The following is a 26,577-nucleotide window of genomic DNA, read 5'->3' as shown; positions in this document are numbered from 1 at the left end:
TTATGTACACTGCGCCCTCTGACGTACGGAGGCTATGTACACTGCACCCCCCTGACATACAGAGGCTATGTACACTGCCCCTCTCTAAGGTATACACTGCGACCCCCTAAGGTACCCAGGCTATATACACTGCGACCCCCTAAGGTACCCAGGCTATATACACTGCGACCCCCTAAGGTACCCAGGCTATATACAATGCGACCCCCTAAGGTACCCAGGCTATGTACACTGCGCCCCCCCTAACGTACAGAGGCTATGTACACTGCGCCCCCCCAACGTACAGAGGCTATGTACACTGCGCCCCCCCCAACGTACAGAGGCTATGTACACTGCGCCCCCCCTAACGCACAGAGGCTATGTACACTGCTCCCCCCCCTAACGTACAGCGGCTATGTACACTGCGCCCCCCCTAAGGTACACAGGCTATGTACAATGCGACCCCCTTAGGTACCCAGGCTATGTATACTGCGCCCCCCTGACATACCCAGGCTATGTACACTACGCCCCCCTGACGTACCCAGGCTATGTACGCTGCACCCCCCCCCCCCCCCCCGACGTACCCATGCCATGCTCGCTGCGCCCCCCCCATGACGTACCCAGGCTATGCACGCTGCGCCCCCCCCCCCCCCCCCCCCCCCCTGGCGTATCCAGGCTATGTACGCTGCGCCCCCCCCCCCCCCCCCCACCCCCCCCCACCGACGTACCCAAGCTATGTACGCTGCGCCCCCCCCCCCCCCCCCCCACCCGACGCGTACGCAGGCTATGTACGCTGCGCCCCCCCCCCCCCCCCGACGTACGCAGGCTATCTACGCTGCGCCCCCCTGACGTACAGAGGCTATGTACGCTGCGCCCCCCTGACGTACAGAGGCTATGTACGCTGCGCCCCCCTGACGTACAGAGGCTATGTACGCTGCGCCCCCCCTGACGTACAGAGGCTATGTACGCTGCGCCCCCCTGACGTACAGAGGCTATGTACGCTGCGCCCCCCTGACGTACAGAGGCTATGTACGCTGCGCCCCCCCTGACGTACAGAGGCTATGTACGCTGCGCCCCCCTGACGTACAGAGGCTATGTACACTGCGCCCTCTGACATACAGAGGCTATGTACACTGCACCCCCCTGACATACAGAGGCTATGTACACTGCCCCTCTCTAAGGTATACACTGCGACCCCCTAAGGTACCCAGGCTATATACACTGCGACCCCCTAAGGTACCCAGGCTATGTACACTGCGCCCCCCCTAACATACAGAGGTTATTAATACTGTGCCCCCCCTAACGTAGAGAGGCTATGTATACTGCGCCACCCTAACGTACACAGGCTATATACACTGCCCCTCCCAAAGGTATACACTGCGACCCCCTAAGGTACCCAGGCTGTGTAGACTGCGACCCCCCTAAGGTACCCAGGCTGTGTAGACTGCGACCCCCTAAGGTACCCAGGCTGTGTAGACTGCGACCCCCTAAGGTACCCAGGCTGTGTAGACTGCGACCCCCTAAGGTACCCAGGCTGTGTAGACTGCGACCCCCTAAGGTACCCAGGCTGTGTAGACTGCGACCCCCTAAGGTACCCAGGCTGTGTAGACTGCGACCCCCTAAGGTACCCAGGCTGTGTAGACTGCGACCCCCTAAGGTACCCAGGCTGTGTAGACTGCGACCCCCTAACGTACACAGGCTATATACACTGCCCCTCGCAAAGGTATACACTGCGACCCCCTAAGGTACCCAGGCTGCGTAGACTGCGACCCCCCCTAAGGTACCCAGGCTGTGTAGACTGCGACCCCCTAAGGTACCCAGGCTGCGTAGACTGCGACCCCCTAAGGTACCCAGGCTGCGTAGACTGCGACCCCCTAAGGTACCCAGGCTGCGTAGACTGCGACCCCCTAAGGTACCCAGGCTGCGTAGACTGCGACCCCCTAAGGTACCCAGCTGCGTAGACTGCGACCCCCCCTAAGGTACCCAGGCTGCGTAGACTGCGACCCCCCCCCTAAGGTACCCAGGCTGCGTAGACTGCGACCCCCCCCTAAGGTACCCAGGCTGCGTAGACTGCGACCCCCCCCCTAAGGTACCCAGGCTGCGTAGACTGCGACCCCCCCCTAAGGGTACCCAGGCTGCGTAGACTGCGACCCCCCCCTAAGGTACCCAGGCTGCGTAGACTGCGACCCCCCCCCTAAGGTACCCAGGCTGCGTAGACTGCGACCCCCCCCCTAAGGTACCCAGGCTGCGTAGACTGCGACCCCCCCCCTAAGGTACCCAGGCTGCGTAGACTGCGACCCCCCCCTAAGGTACCCAGGCTGCGTAGACTGCGACCCCCCCCTAAGGTACCCAGGCTGCGTAGACTGCGACCCCCCCCTAAGGTACCCAGGCTGCGTAGACTGCGACCCCCCCCTAAGGTACCCAGGCTGCGTAGACTGCGACCCCCCCCCTAAGGTACCCAGGCTGCGTAGACTGCGACCCCCCCCTAAGGTACCCAGGCTGCGTAGACTGCGACCCCCCCCCTAAGGTACCCAGGCTGCGTAGACTGCGACCCCCCCCTAAGGTACCCAGGCTGCGTAGACTGCGACCCCCCCCCCTAAGGTACCCAGGCTGCGTAGACTGCGACCCCCCCCTAAGGTACCCAGGCTGCGTAGACTGCGACCCCCCCCTAAGATACCCAGGCTGCGTAGACTGCGACCCCCCTAAGGTAACCAGGCTACGTGGACTGCGCCCCCCCCCCCCCCCCTAAGGTAGCCAGGCTGCGTGGACTGCGACCCCCCTAAGGTACCCAGGCTGCGTAGAATGCGACCCCCCTAAGGTACCCAGGCTGCGTAGACTGCGACCCCCCTAAGGTACCCAGGCTGTGTAGACTGCCCCTCCCTAAGGTATACACTGCGATCTCCTAAGGTACACAGGCTATGTACAATGCGACCCCCCTAAGGTACCCAGGCTATGTATACTGCGCCCCCCTGACATACCCAGGCTATGTACACTACGCCCCCCTGACGTACCCAGGCTATGTACGCTGCGCACCCCCCCCCCCCCCCGACGTACCTAGGCCATGTTCGCTGCGCACCCCCCCCCCATGACGTACCCAGGCTATGTACGCTGCGCCCCCCCCGACGTATCCAGGCTATGTACGCTGCGCCCCCCCACCCCTGATGTACCCAAGCTATGTACACTGCGCCCCCACCCCTGACGTACGCAGGCTATGTACGCTGCGCCCCCCTGACGTACAGAGGCTATGTACACTGCGCCCCTGACATACAGAGGCTATGTACACTGCACCCCCCTGACATACAGAGGCTATGTACACTGCCCCTCTCTAAGGTATACACTGCGACCCCCTAAGGTACCCAGGCTATATACACTGCGACCCCCTAAGGTACCCAGGCTATGTACACTGCGCTCCCCCTAATGTACAGAGGTTATTAATACTGTGCCCCCTAACGTAGAGAGGCTATGTATACTGCGCCACCCAGGCTGTGTAGACTGCGACCCCCCCTAAGGTACCCAGGCTGTGTAGACTGCGACCCCCCCCCCCCCCCTAAGGTACCCAGGCTGTGTAGACTGCGACCCCCTAAGGTACCCAGGCTATGTATACTGCGCCCCCCTGACATACCCAGGCTATATACACTACGCCCCTCTGACGTACCCAGGCTATGTACGCTGCACCCCCCCCCCCCCCGACGTACCCAGGCTATGTACGCTGCACCCCCCCCCCCCCCCCCGACGTACCCAGGCTATGTACGCTGCACCCCCCCCCCCCCCCCGACGTACCCAGGCCATGCTCGCTGCACCCCCCCCCCATGACGTACCCAGGCTATGTACGCTACGCCCCCCCCCCCCCGACGTATCCAGGCTATGTACGCTGCGCCCCCCCACCCCTGACGTACCCAAGCTATGTACGCTGCGCCCCCCCCCCCCGACGTACGCAGGCTATGTACGCTGCGCCCCCCTGACGTACAGAGGCTATGTACGCTGCGCCCCCCTGACATACAGAGGCTATGTACGCTTCGCCCCCCTGACGTACAGAGGCTATGTACACTGCGCCCTCTGACATACAGAGGCTATGTACACTGCACCCCCCTGACATACTGACATACAGAGGCTATGTACACTGCCCCTCTCTAAGGTATACACTGCGACCCCCTAAGGTACCCAGGCTATATACACTGCGACCCCCTAAGGTACCCAGGCTATGTACACTGCGCCCCCCCTAACATACAAAGGTTATTAATACTGTGCCCCCCTAACGTAGAGAGGCTATGTATACTGCGCCACCCTAACGTACACAGGCTATATACACTGCCCCTCCCAAAGGTATACACTGCGACCCCCTAAGGTACCCAGGCTGTGTAGACTGCGACCCCCTAAGGTACCCAGGCTGTGTAGACTGCGACCCCCCTAAGGTACCCAGGCTGTGTAGACTGCGACCCCCTAAGGTACCCAGGCTGTGTAGACTGCGACCCCCTAAGGTACCCAGGCTGTGTAGACTGCGACCCCCTAAGGTACCCAGGCTGTGTAGACTGCGACCCCCTAAGGTACCCAGGCTGTGTAGACTGCGACCCCCTAAGGTACCCAGGCTGTGTAGACTGCGACCCCCTAAGGTACCCAGGCTGTGTAGACTGCGACCCCCTAAGGTACCCAGGCTGTGTAGACTGCGACCCCCTAAGGTACCCAGGCTGCGTGGACTGCGACCCCCTAAGGTACCCAGGCTGCGTGGACTGCGACCCCCTAAGGTACCCAGGCTGCGTGGACTGCGACCCCCTAAGGTAGCCAGGCTGCGTGGACTGCGACCCCCCCTAAGGTACCCAGGCTGCGTAGACTGCGACCCCCCCTAAGGTACCCAGGCTGCGTAGACTGCGACCCCCCCCTAAGGTACCCAGGCTGCGTAGACTGCGACCCCCCCCCCTAAGGTACCCAGGCTGCGTAGACTGCGACCCCCCTAAGGTACCCAGGCTGCGTAGACTGCGACCCCCCTAAGGTACCCAGGCTGTGTAGACTGCCCCTCCCTAAGGTATACACTGCGACCTCCTAAGGTACACAGGCTATGTACAATGCGACCCCCTAAGGTACCCAGGCTATGTATACTGCGCCCCCCTGACATACCCAGGCTATGTACACTACGCCCCCCTGACGTACCCAGGCTATGTACGCTGCGCACCCCCCCCCCGACGTACCTAGGCCATGTTCGCTGCGCCCCCCCCCCCCCCCCCCCATGACGTACCCAGGCTATGTACGCTGCGCCCCCCCCTGACGTATCCAGGCTATGTACGCTGCGCCCCCCCACCCCTGACGTACCCAAGCTATGTACACTGCGCCCCCACCCCTGACGTACGCAGGCTATGTACGCTGCGCCCCCCTGACGTACAGAGGCTATGTACACTGCGCCCCCTGACGTACAGAGGCTATGTACACTGCGCCCCCTGACGTACAGAGGCTATGTACACTGCACCCCCCTGACATACAGAGGCTATGTACACTGCCCCTCTCTAAGGTATACACTGCGACCCCCTAAGGTACCCAGGCTATATACACTGCGACCCCCTAAGGTACCCAGGCTATGTACACTGCGCCCCCCCTAACGTACAGAGGTTATTAATACTGTGCCCCCCTAACGTAGAGAGGCTATGTATACTGCGCCACCCAGGCTGTGTAGACTGCGACCCCCCCTAAGGTACCCAGGCTGTGTAGACTGCGACCCCCCCCCTAAGGTACCCAGGCTGTGTAGACTGCGACCCCCCCTAAGGTACCCAGGCTGTGTAGACTGCGACCCCCCCCTAAGGTACCCAGGCTGTGTAGACTGCGACCCCCCCCCAAGGGAAACACAGCGACCTCCTAAGGTACACAGGCTATGTACACTGCGACCCCCTAAGTTACCCAGGCTATGTATACTGCGCCCCCCTGACATACCCAGGCTATGTACACTACGCCCCTCTGACGTACCCAGGCTATGTACGCTGCGCCCCCCCCCCGACGTACGCAGGCTATGTACGCTGCGCCCCCCCCCCGACGTACGCAGGCTATGTACGCTGCGCCCCCCCCGAAGTACGCAGGCTATGTACGCTGCGCCCCCCTGACGTACAGAGGCTATGTACGCTGCGCCCCCCTGACATACAGAGGCTATGTACACTGCACCCCCCTGACATACAGAGGCTATGTACACTGCCCCTCTCTAAGGTATACACTGCGACCCCCTAAGGTACCCAGGCTATATACACTGCGACCCCCTAAGGTACCCAGGCTATGTACACTGCGCCCCCCCTAACATACAGAGGTTATTAATACTGTGCCCCCCTAACGTAGAGAGGCTATGTATACTGCGCCACCCTAACGTACACAGGCTATATACACTGCCCCTCCCAAAGGTTTGCACTGCGACCCCCTAAGGTACCCAGGCTGTGTAGACTGCGACCCCCTAAGGTACCCAGGCTGTGTAGACTGCGACCCCCTAAGGTACCCAGGCTGTGTAGACTGTGACCCCCTAAGGTACCCAGGCTGTGTAGACTGCGACCCCCTAAGGTACCCAGGCTGTGTAGACTGCGACCCCCTAAGGTACCCAGGCTGTGTAGACTGCGACCCCCTAAGGTACCCAGGCTGTGTAGACTGCGACCCCCTAAGGTACCCAGGCTGTGTAGACTGCGACCCCCTAAGGTACCCAGGCTGTGTAGACTGCGACCCCCTAAGGTACCCAGGCTGTGTAGACTGCGACCCCCTAAGGTACCCAGGCTGTGTAGACTGCGACCCCCTAAGGTACCCAGGCTGTGTAGACTGCGACCCCCTAAGGTACCCAGGCTGTGTAGACTGCGACCCCCTAAGGTACCCAGGCTGTGTAGACTGCGACCCCCTAAGGTACCCAGGCTGTGTAGACTGCGACCCCCTAAGGTACCCAGGCTGTGTAGACTGCGACCCCCTAAGGTACCCAGGCTGTGTAGACTGCGACCCCCCTAAGGTACCCAGGCTGTGTAGACTGCGACCCCCTAAGGTACCCAGGCTGTGTAGACTGCGACCCCCTAAGGTACCCAGGCTGTGTAGACTGCGACCCCCTAAGGTACCCAGGCTGTGTAGACTGCGACCCCCTAAGGTACCCAGGCTGTGTAGACTGCGACCCCCTAAGGTACCCAGGCTGTGTAGACTGCGACCCCCTAAGGTACCCAGGCTGTGTAGACTGCGACCCCCTAAGGTACCCAGGCTGTGTAGACTGCGACCCCCTAAGGTACCCAGGCTGTGTAGACTGCGACCCCCTAAGGTACCCAGGCTGTGTAGACTGCGACCCCCTAAGGTACCCAGGCTGTGTAGACTGCGACCCCCTAAGGTACCCAGGCTGTGTAGACTGCGACCCCCTAAGGTACCCAGGCTGTGTAGACTGCGACCCCCTAAGGTACCCAGGCTGTGTAGACTGCGACCCCCTAAGGTACCCAGGCTGTGTAGACTGCGACCCCCTAAGGTACCCAGGCTGTGTAGACTGCGACCCCCTAAGGTACCCAGGCTGTGTAGACTGCGACCCCCTAAGGTACCCAGGCTGTGTAGACTGCGACCCCCTAAGGTACCCAGGCTGTGTAGACTGCGACCCCCTAAGGTACCCAGGCTGTGTAGACTGCGACCCCCTAAGGTACCCAGGCTGTGTAGACTGCGACCCCCTAAGGTACCCAGGCTGTGTAGACTGCGACCCCCTAAGGTACCCAGGCTGTGTAGACTGCGACCCCCTAAGGTACCCAGGCTGTGTAGACTGCGACCCCCTAAGGTACCCAGGCTGTGTAGACTGCGACCCCCTAAGGTACCCAGGCTGTGTAGACTGCGACCCCCTAAGGTACCCAGGCTGTGTAGACTGCGACCCCCTAAGGTACCCAGGCTGTGTAGACTGCGACCCCCTAAGGTACCCAGGCTGTGTAGACTGCGACCCCCTAAGGTACCCAGGCTGTGTAGACTGCGACCCCCTAAGGTACCCAGGCTGTGTAGACTGCGACCCCCTAAGGTACCCAGGCTGTGTAGACTGCGACCCCCTAAGGTACCCAGGCTGTGTAGACTGCGACCCCCTAAGGTACCCAGGCTGTGTAGACTGCGACCCCCTAAGGTACCCAGGCTGCGTAGACTGCGACCCCCCCCTAAGGTACCCAGGCTGCGTAGACTGCGACCCCCCCCTAAGGTACCCAGGCTGCGTAGACTGCGACCCCCCCCTAAGGTACCCAGGCTGCGTAGACTGCGACCCCCCCCTAAGGTACCCAGGCTGCGTAGACTGCGACCCCCCCCTAAGGTACCCAGGCTGCGTAGACTGCGACCCCCCCCTAAGGTACCCAGGCTGCGTAGACTGCGACCCCCCCCTAAGGTACCCAGGCTGCGTAGACTGCGACCCCCCCCTAAGGTACCCAGGCTGCGTAGACTGCGACCCCCCCCTAAGGTACCCAGGCTGCGTAGACTGCGACCCCCCCCTAAGGTACCCAGGCTGCGTAGACTGCGACCCCCCCCTAAGGTACCCAGGCTGCGTAGACTGCGACCCCCCCCTAAGGTACCCAGGCTGCGTAGACTGCGACCCCCCCCTAAGGTACCCAGGCTGCGTAGACTGCGACCCCCCCCTAAGGTACCCAGGCTGCGTAGACTGCGACCCCCCCCTAAGGTACCCAGGCTGCGTAGACTGCGACCCCCCCCTAAGGTACCCAGGCTGCGTAGACTGCGACCCCCCCCTAAGGTACCCAGGCTGCGTAGACTGCGACCCCCCCCTAAGGTACCCAGGCTGCGTAGACTGCGACCCCCCCCTAAGGTACCCAGGCTGCGTAGACTGCGACCCCCCCCTAAGGTACCCAGGCTGCGTAGACTGCGACCCCCCCCTAAGGTACCCAGGCTGCGTAGACTGCGACCCCCCCCCCTAAGGTACCCAGGCTGCGTAGACTGCGACCCCCCCCCTAAGGTACCCAGGCTGCGTAGACTGTGACCCCCCCCCTAATGTACCCAGGCTGCGTAGACTGCGACCCCCCCTAAGGTACCCAGGCTGTGTAGACTGCCCCTCCCTAAGGTATACACTGCGACCTCCTAAGGTACACAGGCTATGTACAATGCGACCCCCTAAGGTACCCAGGCTATGTATACTGCGCCCCCCTGACATACCCAGGCTATATACACTACGCCCCCTGACGTACCCAGGCTATGTACGCTGCACCCCCCCCCCCCCCCGACGTACCTAGGCCATGTTCGCTGCGCCCCCCCCCCATGACGTACCCAGGCTATGTACGCTGCGCCCCCCCTGATGTACCCAGGCTATGTACGCTGCGCCCCCCCCACCCCTGACGTACCCAAGCTATGTACGCTGCCCTCCCCCACCCCCCCCCCACCCCCCCGACGTACGCAGGCTATGTACGCTGCGCCCCCCTGACGTACAGAGGCTATGTACACTGCACCCCCCTGACATACAGAGGCTATGTACACTGCCCCTCTCTAAGGTATACACTGCGACCCCCTAAGGTACCCAGGCTATATATACTGCGACCCCCTAAGGTACCCAGGCTATGTACACTGCGCCCCCCCTAACGTACAGAGGTTATTAATACTGTGCCCCCCTAAGGTAGAGAGGCTATGTATACTGCGCCACCCTAACGTACACAGGCTATATACACTGCCCCTCCCAAAGGTATACACTGCGACCCCCTAAGGTACCCAGGCTGTGTAGACTGCGACCCCCTAAGGTACCCAGGCTGTGTAGACTGCGACCCCCTAAGGTACCCAGGCTGTGTAGACTGCGACCCCCTAAGGTACCCAGGCTGTGTAGACTGCGACCCCCTAAGGTACCCAGGCTGTGTAGACTGCGACCCCCTAAGGTACCCAGGCTGTGTAGACTGCGACCCCCTAAGGTACCCAGGCTGTGTAGACTGCGACCCCCTAAGGTACCCAGGCTGTGTAGACTGCGACCCCCCCCCCCCCCCCCCTAAGGTACCCAGGCTGTGTAGACTGCGACCCCCCCCTAAGGTACCCAGGCTGTGTAGACTGCGACCCCCCCCCCCCTAAGGTACCCAGGCTGTGTAGACTGCGACCCCCCCCCCCCCCCCTAAGGTACCCAGGCTGTGTAGACTGCGACCCCCCCCCCCTAAGGTACGCAGGCTGTGTAGACTGCGACCCCCCCCCCCCCCTAAGGTACCCAGGCTGTGTAGACTGCGACCCCCCCCCCTAAGGTACCCAGGCTGTGTAGACTGCGACCCCCTAAGGTACGCGGGCAATGTACACTGCGACCCCCTAAGGTACGCGGGCAATGTACACTGCGACCCCCTAAGGTACGCGGCCAATGTACACTGCGACCCCCTAAGGTACGCGGCCAATGTACACTGCGACCCCCTAAGGTACGCTGGCAATGAACACTGCGACCCCCTAAGGTACGCGGGCAATGTACACTGCGACCCCCTAAGGTACGCGGGCAATGTACACTGGGAACCCCTAAGGTACGCGGGCAATGTACACTGCGACCCCCTTAGGTACGCGGGCAATGTACACTGGGAACCCCTAAGGTACGCGGGCAATGTACACTGGGAACCCTTAAGGTACGCGGGCAGTGTACACTGGGAACCCCTGAGGTACGCGGGCAGTGTACCCTGGGAACCCCTGAGGTACGCGGGCAGTGTACCCTGGGAACCCCTGAGGTACGCGGGCAGTGTACCCTGGGAACCCCTGAGGTACGCGGGCAGTGTACCCTGGGAACCCCTGAGGTACGCGGGCAGTGTACCCTGGGAACCCCTGAGGTACGCGGGCAGTGTACCCTGGGAACCCCTGAGGTACGCGGGCAGTGTACCCTGGGAACCCCTGAGGTACGCGGGCAGTGTACCCTGGGAACCCCTGAGGTACGCGGGCAGTGTACCCTGGGAACCCCTGAGGTACGCGGGCAGTGTACCCTGGGAACCCCTGAGGTACGCGGGCAGTGTACCCTGGGAACCCCTGAGGTACGCGGGCAGTGTACCCTGGGAACCCCTGAGGTACGCGGGCAGTGTACCCTGGGAACCCCTGAGGTACGCGGGCAGTGTACCCTGGGAACCCCTGAGGTACGCGGGCAGTGTACCCTGGGAACCCCTGAGGTACGCGGGCAGTGTACCCTGGGAACCCCTGAGGTACGCGGGCAGTGTACCCTGGGAACCCCTGAGGTACGCGGGCAGTGTACCCTGGGAACCCCTGAGGTACGCGGGCAGTGTACCCTGGGAACCCCTGAGGTACGCGGGCAGTGTACCCTGGGAACCCCTGAGGTACGCGGGCAGTGTACCCTGGGAACCCCTGAGGTACGCGGGCAGTGTACCCTGCGCCCCCCCCCCCCTCCCAGAGGTACGCGGGCAGTGTACCCTGCGCCCCCCCCCCCCCCCCCCCCCCAGAGGTACGCGGGCAGTGCACCCTGCGACCCCCCCCCCCCACCAAAGGTACGCGGGCAGTGCACCCTGCGACCCCCCCCCCCCACCAAAGGTACGCAGGCTATATACACTGCGACACCCCCCCCCCCCACCAAAGGTACGCAGGCTATATACACTGCGACACCCCCCCCCCCCCCCCTCTAAGGTACGCAGGCTATATACACTGCGACCCCCCCCAAGGTACGCAGGCTATATAAACTGCAAACCCCCCCCCCCTCCCTAAGGTACGCAGGCTATATACACTGCGACTCCCCCCCCCCCCCCACCACCACCACCACCACCACCAAAGGTACGCAGGCTATATACACTGCGACCCCCCCCCCCCCCCCCCTACCAAAGGTACGCAGGCTATATACACTGCGACCCCCCCCTCCCCTCTCAAGGTACGCAGGCTATCTACACTGCGACTCCCTAAGGTACGCAGGTTATATACTCTGCGACCCCCTAAGGTACGCAGGCTATCTACACTGCCCCCCCTAATGTCCGGCCTGATAATATTGTGCAGTAGAGCTACCCGGGATATTATACAGTATATCAGGTAGTGACAGCAGTGCCCCCCCACCCCCCATTGGAGTGTTATTGTGTACACAGACACTGGCAGCACTGATCTGATAATACTGTTTGCAGGCAGGACCCCTGGCAGCAGGAGTTCTGGTTCAACTCTTTCACTGCCAGGGTTTTTTTGGATATTTTGTACTTCTAGTAGAATAGTTTTCACACTATTGGCCTGTACAGATAAATCCTAAATTACAAAACAAGCAATCATCTGAAGGCTGTATTCACATGGGCCAGTGTGATCTAAGAGCTCCTGCACACTTGCGTTTTTCTTGCACGTTTTTTTCATGTGATATCGCCGCGTTTTTTTCACGCGATTGTCAATGGGACTTTCTAATGTTAAAAACGCATCACACAAAAATTGCAGAGTACAAACTTGCGGTGCATTTTTAACATTAGAAAGTCCCATTGACAATCGTGTGAAAAAAATGCGCAAGGAAAACGCAATAAGTCACTGAAAAACTGACTGTTTTACCTGCGATTTAACTGCAGTTTTCATGCATGTGTGATGCATTTTTGTGATAAAAATGCCAAATTGCACTAGATTTACATTAATTTCCATAGCGTCCATCCTGACAGCACACATGGAGGTTGCCCCGCCTATGTTCGCTGGGACAGGAAGGAGAGTTTTTTTTTTTATGGCCACTTCCCACTGACTAGCTCCAGTGTTCTCCGTGCTGTGGATGGAGGCTGCTGCAGGACCGGAGTATGCTACTCACCAGGGCACGTGGAGTCGGGCTTCGGCACCATCCGGGTACGGCACCAGCGATAGAGGGGACTAAGCGGCAGGTGCGGCTGTGCTCTGCTTTTCAGTCCCGGGGTCTAGCCGCGGCCGGCTTCCTCTGATGTGGCGCCGTACGCAATGACGTTGGACGCCTTGTCGGCGGCGTCTTCTGCATAAAGGTGGCAGATATAAATCCCTGGAGCTCCTCTATGTCTACAGGCTCCATTTTCACCCGGCAGGCTCCATGGATAGCGCAGATGGGGGATAAGGGGATTGTGCCAATAGTAAGTAATCCACTTGGGCAAGAATTTCAGCATGGCTAGAAATGTTTTATCTGGTGTTGGTAATAGCTTCTCACATTCTAGGAGGAAGCATTAAAAACCAAACCGGATAAAAAATGGATTAAAAGGAGTGCATTATGCTCCAAGAGATTGGATGATAATGTAAAGAGACCTATTTGACCGGAGTGTACATTTAAGATGTGTACATTTAATAGAATTTAGAGAGAGGCTTTCATTTTCACTAGATGATGCTACCCTTTGGCGTACGATTCCAAAAGTAGACGTACAGGTAGCCAAATTAGTGAAGAAAACGTCACTGCCATTTGAGGATAGTTCCCAACTTAGAGATCAGATGGACTTATTCGCGACCAGAAGAAACTCCAAGTGCCGGGACGACTTTTTGCTAGATCCTACAGACCAGCCGGTGTGAATTTACCCATTGAATGGGTTCTTTTCCCCTGTGAGTTATGTCAAGGTCAGTATTGGAGAAAACGTGTGTGAATGCAGCCTAAAGGCCCATTTACACGGAACGATGATCGCTCAAAATTTTTTTGTATATGCAAACAGCTGCTTTGTTTTTGGCGCTTTCAGCTGGTGTCCCGCTGAGAACTGCCAGCGGGATACCAGCTGAAAGAATGCTATCAGCATTGCCCGTTGAGCGTGCGGTGCTGATAAGGCTCATCGCAAATTTCTAGCTCGCTAGAAATGAGCGATGAACGAACAGTGCAAAATGGCTGCATGTTTAGACGCAGCAATTATCGCTCAAAAGATGGCTTTTGAGCGATAATCGTTGTCTAAATGGGCCTTACCCCTCCTGCCATTTCTAAAAGTAGACACCTGCCACATTGTAAAAATGCCTTTTAATTTGGTCTTGTTCTAGAACTAAGATTCATATCTTTAATACAAAACCATAGCTCTACCTGCAATACGACCTGAGATGCAAGTTGCAAAAATACAGTCTGTAGTGAGGGCTGCAAGTATATGCAAATCTCAACACAAATAAAGATACAGCTTTGATTCTAGTTTTATTTTAAAGATAATGTTTTAAAGAGAATTCCACATTTGAGCATTGGCAATAGAACTAAGTAGCCACGGAATTCACACGCGGATTGCCACAGCGGGAAACGCAGTAGAAATCCATTCGTGGGCATTCACCCCTATGAAGACGGGCATTTCATATGGCAGTATAAGTAAATTTTATGGTGCAAGCCTCTTAGTACATTTCTTTCACCTGGCAACACCTCAATGAGCCAGTTGGAAACCTACACCAACTATGCGCTGGAGTAGATACCTAGTATAATGTATGCCAATTCTTGTCATGCATTATACTAAATATGATGGGCTGTGTGGCCACTCCCAGTATTGCTGAACCCTGCCCTCTTTTTGAAAAAATGTCAGGGTCCTGCGTAAATTCCCAAAACGTAATTTTGGTATGTGTACCAAGTTTGTGATTTTTGTAGATCCAGAGAACTCACCTACACAGCATAATAGATTTGCTCCAAGATTCTTGGCTTTAAAACAAGAACAACCGAAGTATTATCGGCAACACAGCCTAAGATATAGCTGTTTAAAGCAAGGACATGTACGTCCTGGGCAGTGAAATGGTTAGTATTGTATACAGTGACATTGGCAGCACTGCCTCTGGCATAATGCTGCGTACAGGCTCTGCCTGTGTACAAAGTTAATGACAAGGTATATAGATATGCTATCAATCCTGCCTCTGCTATATAACAGTGTTATAGATAGCCGCTGGCAGTACGGCCTCTAATTATTCCCGACTCATCCTCAGAATAGGAAAAGAAAGGATTTACCATATCTTTTTTTTTTTTTCTCATCCTCAGAATATGTCATCAATAGTTGATTGGCAGAGGTCCATCACTCATAACCACCGGCAATCGGCTGTTTGCTAGCAGTGCGTATAGAGCTGGAAACTGACAGCTCCCTACACATTGCAGCGGCTGAGGTTGGTATTGCAGGAATTGAATTCAATGGTAAGTGTCTGTATTACCAATATGGACCACTGCAATGTGTTAGGACAGGGGTATCAAACTCATTTTCACCGAGGGCCACATCAGGTTTTTGGTGAACTTCAAAGGGCCGATTGTAAGACAGTACAGTAAGGGCTCGTTCACACCAGTGTATTTGCATACATAATATGCAGAGAATAGAAGCCATTGATGTCACATGATGTATATTTTCACACAGCAGGACCTATTTTGTTTCAAACTACGCACCCCGATAGGCCATTAAAGTGAATGGGCTGCGCAAATACGTGGTGAATGCACAGGAAACCTATGTATTCAGTGCATATTTGGGCACCATCTCAGTCGGCCAATCTGCGTTCTTTTCTGCGTGCCCAAATACGCAGGCATAAGCGATTTTCGATTGCGCAAATACGTAGCATATTTGTGCGACCGAAATGCAATTACGCCCGTGTGAACGAGCCCTAATAGTGACCCCCATAGTGGTTGCAGTAGTAATAGTGACTCTGATAGTGGCCCCAGTAAAAATATTGACCCCCACAGTAGACCAGTTAGTAATAGCGATCCCCACAGTGGCTCCAGTAGTAACAGGGTACCCCACAGTGGCCCCAGTAGTAATAGCGACCCCTACAGTACTATTACCCCCTCCCAGCAGCAATATTACCCCCTCCCAGCAACAATATTAACCCCCTCCCAGCAACAGTATTAACCCCCACCCACCCAGCAGCAATATTAACCCTCCCCCCTCCCCTTCCCAACCCGGCAGCAATATTAACCCCCTGCCAGCAACAATATTAACCCCCACCAGCAATATTACCACCCCACCCGACCCCCGCAGCAATATTAACCCCCTACCAGCAACAATATTAACCCCCCCCCCCCCCCCCCCCAACACACCAGCAATATTAACTCCCTCAGCCCCGGCAGCAATCAGCATTATTAACCTCCTCCCAGCAACAACAATATTAACCCTCACCCCCCAGCAGCAATATTAACTTCCCCAGCCATATGCTTACCTCCTCCTTGCTGTCAGCGCCGCTCCTCCTCGGATCGTGCTGAGCCCGGGTGGCATATGAACTTTTTCCACAAGACTTCTGCACTATTGAGCAATTCCAGCAACCTGATTGGTTGTTTGGGGAATCAGCCAACCCAGACAACCAATCAGGTTGCTGGAATTGCTGACTAGTGCAGAAGTCTTGTGGGAAAAGTTCATATGCGTCCGGGTGTGCACTGACATCAGTGAGCAGCACGGCACGTTTCCTCCCTGAGTCCTCTCCTGCGGAACTGAAGAGCAGGGGACTCAGGGGAGAAGGGATCAGCGCTGTCAGTGTGATTACCAGCGGGGAGCTGCGGCACCCCAGCTGGTAATCACTACAGTGGTGAGCGGCCGTCGGCACGCCACGGGCCACATAACACAAGGCAGCGGGCCGGATTCGGCCCGCGGGCCTTGTGTTTGACACATGTGTGTTAGGAGCTGTCAGCTTCCAGTTCTTTCAACACATACACTGGCCCAGTGGTGGACCCCCACCAATCAGGTACTGATTACTTATCCTGAGTACAGGCCATCAATACTTCAGAGCTGTACAATCCCTTTAACCCCTTAATGCTACAGGATGTAAGTTTATGCCCTGACTGTGGGTTACTTAACGCAACAGGACATAAACTTACGTCCTATGGATGGTGTAGGATCAGAAGCTCAGCCTATGCCATCCTGAGGCCGGTTGTTACTGATAGCCGGTCTTCCTGCAGGGATAGATAAGAAGAGCTATGCCCGCTAGTCAACCGCCTACATACTGTCCTCTCTGTAGAGGGGTTAAGAGCAGGGATAGCTGTTCTTCGATGGAGGGATGATCGGTTGCTATTGCAACAGTACGCCAGGTCCTGGCTTGCCTTTGCTTATGATCGCTATTGTAAGCGATAACGCATTGCAGTACAGTGGTTCTGCAATGCATTATGGAAGCAATCATAGCTGTTATGGTTCAAGTCATCTATGGGGACTTTACAAAATATATTAAAAAAAAATAGTGTTAAAGAAACCCCACCCCTTCAAAAAAACAAAAACACTTTTTTTGTGCACTTTCACCTATCTCTATAAAAAAAATAAAACCTTTAAAAAATCCCAGGTGAAATGCTAACTTTGTTCATTTTGCCTCCCAAAAAAGCACAATTAAAAAAAGCTGTATGTACCCACAGTGATACCAATAAAAACTATAGCTTTTGATGAAAAAAACAGGCCTTTGCTCTGACCATGGAACAATAAGTTATGGGACTTTAAGGCCTCATGTCCACGGGCAAATTAAGAATTAAAATCCTGAGCGTTTTTCCCGCACGCCCCATAGGAATGCATTGACCACCCGCCGGTAGATAAATATCCGCGGATGGTCAATAAAAGTGAATTTAAAAATTTCTGGAGCATGAAAAAAAATGGACATGCTCCATTTAGGTGCGGATCACGCGTGCGGGAGCTCATAGAGCTCATAGCTCAATTGATCTCCCGCATTAAAAATAAAAGACAATTACAGTGCATCTGCACTGCATCCGCGGCCCAAATCCGCGTTACAAATCCGCCGCGGATCTGGTTTTCCCCGTGGACATGAGGCCCGAGGCCTCATGTCCACGGGCTTTAAATCCACAGCGGTTCTCCCGCACGCAGATCCGCGCGCCAATAGGGATGCATTAGACACCCGCAGGTAGTTAAACATCTGCGGATGTCATTTTTCCCGTCAGGCGCAGATCCGCGTGCGGGGAAAAAAATGGACATGCTCCATTTTAGTGCGGGTCACCCGCAGGGACGGGTCCTGCAGGCTTCTATTGAAGCCTATGGAAGCCGTCCGGATCCGCGGGAGACCTGTACCAGAATTTAACTCGCCTGCTCCGGGCGATGCGGTTCTTCCCTTCTTCGTGGCCGGATCTTCTTTCTTCGGCCTGGCGCATGCGCGTGGCACGTTGCCGGTGTGCCTAGCACATCCGCCGGGCCGAAGGAAGAAGATCGGGCCGCGAAGAAGGGGAGACACGCATCGCCCGGAGCAGGTGAGTTTATTCTTATTTTTACGCATCATGTCTGCGGGGCAGGAGAGACCCGCTCCGGATTCTACATATAAAATCCGCGGCGGGCCTGATTTTCCCCGTGGACATGAGGCCTTAATGCAACAATGTAGAAAGAAAATTGTTTCCGAAAAAACGATTTTACTGTGCAAAAGTGGAAAAACTTAAAAAAAAGAATAATTTTGATATCGTCGGAATCGTATAAACCCTCAGAAATAAAAAATTATCATTTCCCTCCGACATCAGGACAGCATGTGCTGGAGGTTGCTCACCTGCTGACCTGATGGGACAGGAAAAGGCAGAGCATAAAAGAAACCTCCCCTCCACCAAACACCAGTGCTTTTCCTGTCCCTTCAGGACAGCAGCGGCAGAGCTCCAGCGATGCTGTCCCATGCCGGAGGTTCCAGGGCTTACCGGTGAGCGGCGGCATCTCTCCTGGCAGCCCCGGTTGTCCCAGTGGGAAGTACCTCACCTGGGAGCTAAACGGGGACTGCGTGGGCCTGGGTCCAAGTACGGGCTTTCCGGCAACACCGTGGCCGTCATTTAGGCGGCGGCCGCCATCTCTGGGTCCAGGGCTGAGCAGCGGCATTTCTCAAGGGGGCGTGGCCTAGTGCAAATGGCGCTGGATTCAATTTTAAAAGCTCTTCTGCACCAGGAAGACGGCTGGTGTTTCTTCACGCCAGGGAATCGATCCTAAGTACAGGAGTTGAACCCACAAGCGCAGGATGTCGGCCAGAGAGGACCCAGAGAGTCTCCAAACTAAGTGGTTCAGTGGGCCAACCTACACCTGCACTACATACACTTCCTGACTAACAGAGTTCTCCCTTGTCATTTCAGGACAGGGATACTCAAAAACCTAGGGAGGCTAGGAGGAGGAGTAAAAAGTGTCCAGTGTGCTTGGCCAAACTCGACGAAAAACATTATGTGCCGCTTGTTCTGCAAAAATTCTGCAGGAGGAAAAATCTTCCCGTATATCCTCAGGGGTTACACGAAGGTCTGCTCCGGCTGTGTCAGAGTCTGACTCTGACATGGCGGAAGATTTGGAGTTTGATAATCTCGGGGAAGTGTTGCAGGAGGAAAAAAAGTACCTTTTTTCCACCGCTGACATGGATCAACTTTTAAAAGCTGTACGTAGAACCAGGCAGGTGGAGGAAGATGTGCAGCAACCCTGCACGGCGCAAGACGATATGTTTGCGGGATTGCTTCCACAACGGAAATCTTCGTTTCCTGTAAATGCCACACTCAAACAACTAATCCTGAACGAGTGGGATTGTGTGGATCAGGCTCCGCTAATCTCTAGAGAGTTCAAGGAGCGCCTTTTATTTGCGGGAGATGAGGTGGCTTTTCTGGACGAAATGCCGAAAGTAGATGCGGCTATTGCTATGGTGTCCAGGAAATCTGGACTACCATTTGAAGATACGTCCCACTTAAAGGACTCCTTGGACAATAAAGTGGACACGACCATGCGTAAGGCCTGGTCCACGTCCAGCCTTATTATAAAATCCAATATCGCGGCCACTTCTGTGGCTCGCTCCATGGCGGTCTGCCTGGATCAGCTTGCGTCCCTAATTGACCAAAAAGCCTCCAAGGAAGAGTTTGCTAGCGGTATCCCTCTGCTACAGATAGCAACGGGGTCTCTGGCAGATGCCTCTATGGAAACAGTCCGCTTCGGAGCTCGCATGGCAGCCCCATCTAACACCGCCAGAAGGGCAGTCTGGGTAAAAGAGTGGTCGGGGGACTTAGCATCCAAAAACAAGCTGTGTACCCTACCCTTTCGGGGCGAACGCATTTTTGGACCGGACCTGGATCGCCTGCTGGAAAAAGCAGCTAAGAACCAGGGACTGCCAAACATCAGACCGCCCAAGAGACCCTTCACTCCACGTCCCTCGTCTACAACATACGCTGGGAAAGGGAAGACCGGAAGATGGTCTTATCCGAAGGGTGGAAGGGGTAAGACTCTTACTGTTGTCCCTCAGCCCGCATCTTCATGCCCGGTGGGCGGTAGACTGGCTCGTTTTGCCACTAGTTGGTGTAACATAACGACTAACGAGTGGGTGCTACACCTGGTGGCGGAGGGGTACAAGATCGAACTAGAATCTCGCCCCCCCCCCCCCGGACAGATTTATTGTAACCTCAATCCAGTCTCCAGGCCTAGAGCAGGCTCTGTTGAGAGGTGTACAGAACCTGCTGGATCTTGGAGCGGTTATCCCCGTCCCCAAGAAGGAACGGGGGAAGGGATTTTATTCCCCCCTTTTTCTGGTTCCCAAACCAGGTGGTTCCCACCACACAATAATTAACCTCAAAGAACTGAATAAATTAATTGAGTATAGGAAATTTAAAATGGAGACTGTCAGAACTGCAACCCCCCTAATTGCCAGGGATAATGTAATGGCTACAATTGACCTAAAGGATGCTTATTTTCACATCCCTATTTAGGCCAACTCGCAAAGGTTCCTGAGGTTTGCGCTGAGAATGGAAGGGGAAATCTGTCACTTTCAGTTTATTTGCCTCCCATTTGGAATTTCTCCTGCTCCGCGGATTTTTTCCAAAGTGGTGATAGAAATGGTTGCCTTTTTGCGTAATCGTGGGATTATTATCGTCCCCTACGTGGACGACTTCCTGTTGGTGGCAGATTCCCCGACTATTCTGAGGTCACACTTGGGTTCCACGCTTTAACTGTTTAAGGACCTGGGTTGCATCCAATCTCCAAAATTCGTCCCTTCCTCCTCTAAGGAAACAGCTTATCTTGGAGGAATGTTCCACTCTATATAGAAAATCTAGAGTAACAGTAAGAGACGCAATGCAGATCCTGGGGCTAATGATTTCATGTATTGGTGTGGTTCCCTGGGCCCAGTTCCATAGTCGCGGTCTCCAGTCACTGATCCTTCGGAATTGGGACAAGTTACAGTCCTCACTTGACCAGACAATCTCTATTTCTGCTAAAGCCAGATCTTCACTCTGCTGGTGGTTTTCATCAGACCTGTCACGGGCATCTGAATGGAACTTGGACCCTGCAATAATAATCACAACAGATGCCAGCGCCAAAGGGTGGGGGGCCCACTTTGAAGGCGGTCATATACAGGGTACTTGGGACGCTCATGAGAGATCTGGTTCATCTAACTTTAGAGAACTTAATGCGGTGTGGAAATCCCTACGTAGCCTGCAATCACTCTTAGGGATGAAGCATGTGAGGATCTTTTCAGATAATATGACGACAGTGTCACTCATTCGCCACCAGGGTACCACCAGGAATCCTCTACTGCAGCAGTTGACGGGAAGGATCCTTCAGTGGGCGGAACTCACAACCAAGTCACTGTCGGCCTTTCACATAAAAGGAGCCGAGAATTCAGCCGCAGACTTTCTAAGCAGGAAGAAAGTGGACCCAGGAGAGTGGGAACTCCATCCCGAGGTGTACAGCCTGCTTGTGACGAATTGGGGGGTACCAGAAATAGACCTATTTGTGTCAAGCGCAAATACCAAGTGCCGGCTTTTCTTTTCCCGAGGCGCGGAGAAACAGGCCTTGGCCACGGATGCTCTCTCTCACCCCTGGGTTTGGGACTTAGCGTACGCTTTTACCACTTATTCCGCTCCTACTAAGGAAATTAATTCTGGTAGCACCTTATTGGCCCAAAAGACCTTGGTTTCCCCTCCTGAGATCTCTGTCAGTAGGAGAGCCTTTCCAGGGTGGACTTTAAATATAGTCAGGACGCAACCTTCGGGAGGAAGGTGTCTCAAGCAGTAATCCCTCCCTAAAAAAGCCCATACCAGTTATTTGCTATTCCTCCAGCGTATCCTGTCATGATGTCGGAGGGAAAACGGGAATTTTTCTTACCGATAATTCCCTTTCTTGAAGGCATCATGACAGCATACGGGCTCCCCCCCCCCCCCCCCCCTACTGACATGGTTACCCTTGTTTTGTCTAACACATGAGGTAATGTGTATGCTTATGTTTCTTTTTCTGAGGTGTGTGATACCAATAAAAACACACCTTCTGGTTAAGTATTCTGTCACTGTGGTTATTTGGAACGCACTGGTGTTTGGTGTATGCTGGCGTATGCTGTCATGATGCCTTCAAGAAAGGGAATTATCGGTAAGAAAAATTCCCGTTATCATTTATTCTGCATGATTGATGCTGTAAAAATGTCAGAATCAGTGGTTTTTCTCTAATTTAAGAGCTCCTGCACACTGGCGAGAGCGATATCAGGCCATGATTTACGACCCAATATCGCCCTCGCAATGCATCTGGAACCCCTGGATGTGAGGCGTTGTCAATGGCTATGTCAATGGAAAAATAAAAGTTATGGCTTCTGAAAAGTGAATATTAAAACCTCCCCAAAAATTGTTGCGTCCTTTGGGCCAAATAGGCTGTGTTCTTAAGGGGTTAATGTTAGCTCACACTGCCAAGCTGACAATGCCTGTTTATCTGTAGGGTTTGGGATTCCCTTAAATATTCTGGTGGCATAATTCCACCCGCACCCCACTCCCCATTTTTTGTCATTTTTGCAAAGCCATTAGTTTCTCCCTGGTAATGAGTCGCCCCAATCCTTCTGAGCTTGTACAGATAAGGGTCAAACAGTATCATTTGTTTTCTTTGGAAGGCATTTCTCCTTTCTACATGCTTCAAAAGAATTTTGATTTGCCCTCATCTGAGCTTTTGTGATACTTACAATTTAAGTATTTTGCACTTTTCTTCCTTAAGAATACTAAGGCTGGGTTCACACAGGGCGGATTCTCGTCGGAAATCTCGCGGTTTGGCCGCAGCAAAAACCGCGAGATTTCCGCCGGGAAAACCGACGCGGTTTAAGCCGCGGCGGCTTTGAAGCGGCTCGGCCGCATGCTTTTCTGTTGCGGCCGGCGCTCCCATAGAGTAGAGCGCGGCCGTGACAAATAAACAAAAAAGAAAAGATAAACAGACGTGCTGCTTCTTTTGAAACCGCGGCTGTGGCAGCCGCGGTTTCAGCCGGATTTACCGCAGCGGATTAGCCGTCCCGTGTGGACGAGGTTTCTGAGAAATCTCGTCCACATGGCTGGCTAATCCTGAGATTAGCGGCCGCGGGCGGTTTTGCCGCAGGCGGATCTGCTGCGGCAAATCCGCCCTGTGTGAACCCAGCCTAACTGTCCATTAAACCTATCAGCCTGTGAGACCTACAGTTTAAAATATCTTCACTCTAGGGGCCTTATCTCTCAAGTGTATTCCAGCCTAATTCGTTGCTTGTATGGTGCTCAATTCCTGTCTGTTTCTAGATGGGTGGTGAACCTAGTATCTACTCTCCCTGATGAGGATTGGTCCCAGATCAGGAAATCTACCAACAAGAGCCTCATTGTAACTACTGATGGCTTATCCTTAGCATAATTTATTAATAGTAGATAGGTAGGGTTCCATTGTCTGGGACCCCCTGTTGACCAGCTGTTTGCCATGCTGCTTGTGCACTGAGCTGATTTCTGCAAGAAGCAGACAGCTTCGATCTAAGGCTGCCTGTCCACGGGCGGTTTTTATTGCGTTCCCCGCAGCGATAATCCGGCCGCGAGGAACGCAATGAAAGCTCTCCATAGCATTGCTCCCCCCCCCCCCTGTCCACGAACGGAGAATCATTGCTTCCTGGCGGATCCTGCTCCCTGGCGGCGGATACCGCCACGCCCGAGGAGAGGCAGCCTTACTGTAGTGGCCGGACTTGGAATTCCATGACAATTTCCCATTGAAATTCAATTCAGTGGGAACTTGGCTGCAATATCAAGCCTCGTGCTTCTGTAAGAACGGAGCTGTCTGCTTCTGCAGAATTCAATTCAGCACAGGAGTGCACTGGCCCAGTGAAGATCGTCAGGGAGCCCAGGCAATGCACTCCTACCTGTCTACTATTGATGATTTATCCTGAGCATAGGCCACCAGTAGTTTACTACCAGACAACCACTTTAACCCCTTCACGACCCAGGATGTAAGGGTACGTCCTGGAGCGTTGGGGTATGTATGAAGAGACAGAGCGGGCGTCAGCTGTTTATTACAGTTTACACCCACAGACTATAGCTGCAATCGGCCGTGCGTCCAACCGCGGCTATTAACCCTTTAAATGCCGCTGTCAATTTTGATGGGCAAAAGACAGCAGCAGAAAATAATTGAAAAAAATTAAGTGTTTGGGAAAAAAAAAGTAGTATAGTAAAAAAAAAAAAACTACGAGTTTTGTATCGTAGTAATCGTACTAACTCATAGAATAAAGAGATCATGTTTTTTTTTTTGCAGTGATGGATAAATAAAGGAGTTAGAATTTTTTTGAAGGGGGGAGGAAAAAACGAAAAAAAGAAAAGGGGGCCGCGTCATTAAGGGGTTAAAGTTCTCTTTTGCTGGTACCTAGTACCATGGTGTGCCCGCATGTTTCATGTGTGACCCCTCTTAATGCAAACCGTTGTGCTATTGGTCACTTCATCATTATCTGGCACTCTTAGGCCTCCTTCCCACGAGCGTGACGGGCTCCGCCGCGTAATATTCCGCGGTGAAGCCCGTCACGGCGCCCCCCAGAGACCCCATACTTACCAGCGGAAGATGGCGTGAAGACGCTTCCCCGCCCACCGCCGTCGCGTCATGTGACACGCCCATTGCGTCACATGACGCGGCCGGCCGTGTCACGTGACGCGCCGGCCGCGTCACGTGACGCGCGGCGGTAGGCGGGGAAGCGTTTTTTCACGCTATCTTCCGCTGGTTGCAGCGGGAGATAGCGTGAACGGACGGCTTCCATTGACTGCAATGGAAGCCGTCAGCGCGTACACCCGCGGCAAATAGAACATGCTGCGGGTGAGAACGGGAGATTTCACGGTGCGTAATTCCGCGGTGGAATTACGCATCGTGAGCATTGTGCTATTAGGTTCAATAGAACCTAATAGCAGGGGGCAACGCAGCGGATTTTTGCCGCGGATTTACGCGGCGTAAATCCGTTCGTGGGAAGGAGGCCTCACTCATGGGTCACTTGTTGTTTGTATCATTGCATTGTACTTGTTGCTTGTAGTTATATTGTACTTCATCTCATATTTACTCCCTTCATTGTAAATTGCAAAATCTTGAATAAAAATAATTGTTAAAAAAATAAATGTCTGTCTATTGGGGCATCCCTTTAAAGCCCCATTTACACAGGCCAATAGTCTGTGAAACGACTGCACGAGCGCTGATATCACCGCTAATGTCGTTAGCGCTCATGCAGAGCTTTCACACTGAAAAACTTGCCAGCGGCTTGTGGGCTTGCGGTCAGCTTCTTACTCGCCTTTCAGCGCTTCCTATGGAAAGCACTGTGCGGAGAGCTTTCAGACAGCACGAGAAGCCAGTGAGTGCTAACGATGTCATTTAAGCTGACAGAAAAGTCAGCTTAAACGACCACTAACGACAAGTGAGCGATAGTTTTGCTTTCACATGTAACTATTAACACTCACTTTGGACGTTTGAATGAATTTTGAGCAATAATCTCTGTGTGTAAGGCCCCCTGCACACGGGTAGAAATTCTGTGGCGGGATTTACCGCAGAATTTCCGCCCCTGCCTGCCTTACAATACACAATCCTATGCAGACGGCCGCAAAAACAAATTGCGGCATGCTCTATTTCTCTGGGGGTCTTGCAGAGGCCCGCACAGAAATGTCACTCCTGGGCGGCCGGCTCCAATCGGCGCCGGCTGGCCTGCAGCTGGCACATCAGAGTGCCCAAGCCGCTGGAGAGGTGAGCGGCGCACTGGTCCCTGCAGAGGCTCGGGTCAGGTCACGCTGCGAGAATTCTCGCAGCGGGATCCAACCCGGCCGTCTGCAGGCGCCCTAAAGGGCATTAAGGCCTAAATTGTCTGCACCCTTATGGGGTTAAAGAGAAGTCATTTGTTTTACAGACTAGCTTGCTTGTACATTTGTTATCCTTGGTATGCAGCTAGTGATGTGTTCACATCCGGGGTGTGACCTTTGTGATCAGTGTTGTTTGCAGCCAGTTAATGAGTAGTCACATGTACGTGATTTACACAATATGTTTTTACATGACAGTCGCAGACAAGGAGCCGGCATGCTGGTGATTCTCACTATCTTCTCTTATGTTCTCTAGGCTTACTTGTGGGAACTCTGGATGTTGTATTAGACTCAAGCGCCCGTGTTGCTCCTTATCGAATATTACATCAGACCCAGGAATCGCAGATCTACTGGACAGTGGCTTGCGGTAGGTTTAAGAGGAAAACTCGGCAACATTAGTATGAATTAAAGGGGTATTCTGGCCTTTTACAAGAGAAGGCCTTTCCTCTGGAAAGGCCATCAGTATTTGATTGATCGGGATCTGCTGCTTGGGATGCCTGTGCATCAACTGATCATCAGCTACCAGTGGTCAGAGCAGGAAGTGAAATTGCTGGCTTCACTCCCATTGAAATCAATGAGAGTGCTGTGCATCTATTACACTTCCTTCTCTTTTATGGTCAGGACCAGATGTCCCGTTTTGACTTGTGGTCAAACAGGAAGTCTAATAGAAGCACAGCACTCCCATTGATTTCAATGGTGTAAAGCTGGCGCTTTCACTTCCTGTCCTGACCACTGATGACTACGTCCAGCCCCGCTGCATTGACAGCAGGCTAGATAATTGGCTGATGAATGGGGATCCTGAGCATTGGACCCTCTTAATCAACTACTGATGA

At 54.5% G+C, this 26,577-nt stretch overlaps 1 protein-coding gene across 3 annotated transcripts in view; it reads left to right on the top strand.

Annotated features, from left to right (window-relative positions):
• TBC1D9B (TBC1 domain family member 9B) overlaps positions 1 to 26,577 on the top strand; it is a 251,807-nt gene that overhangs the window by 3,823 nt on the left and 221,407 nt on the right. For all 3 annotated transcript variants that reach the window (XM_066591015.1, XM_066591014.1, XM_066591016.1), the window contains exon 2: positions 26,001 to 26,111. In XM_066591015.1, the coding sequence (XP_066447112.1) occupies positions 26,001 to 26,111 (111 nt within the window). The remainder of the gene's footprint in view (positions 1 to 26,000; positions 26,112 to 26,577) is intronic.

This window comes from Eleutherodactylus coqui, chromosome 2 (genome assembly GCF_035609145.1).
Source record: "Eleutherodactylus coqui strain aEleCoq1 chromosome 2, aEleCoq1.hap1, whole genome shotgun sequence".
NCBI classification, from domain to species: Eukaryota; Metazoa; Chordata; class Amphibia; order Anura; family Eleutherodactylidae; genus Eleutherodactylus; species Eleutherodactylus coqui.
The sequence above is the reverse complement of the archived record's forward strand: the minus strand, read 5'-3'. Positions and strand labels throughout refer to the sequence as shown.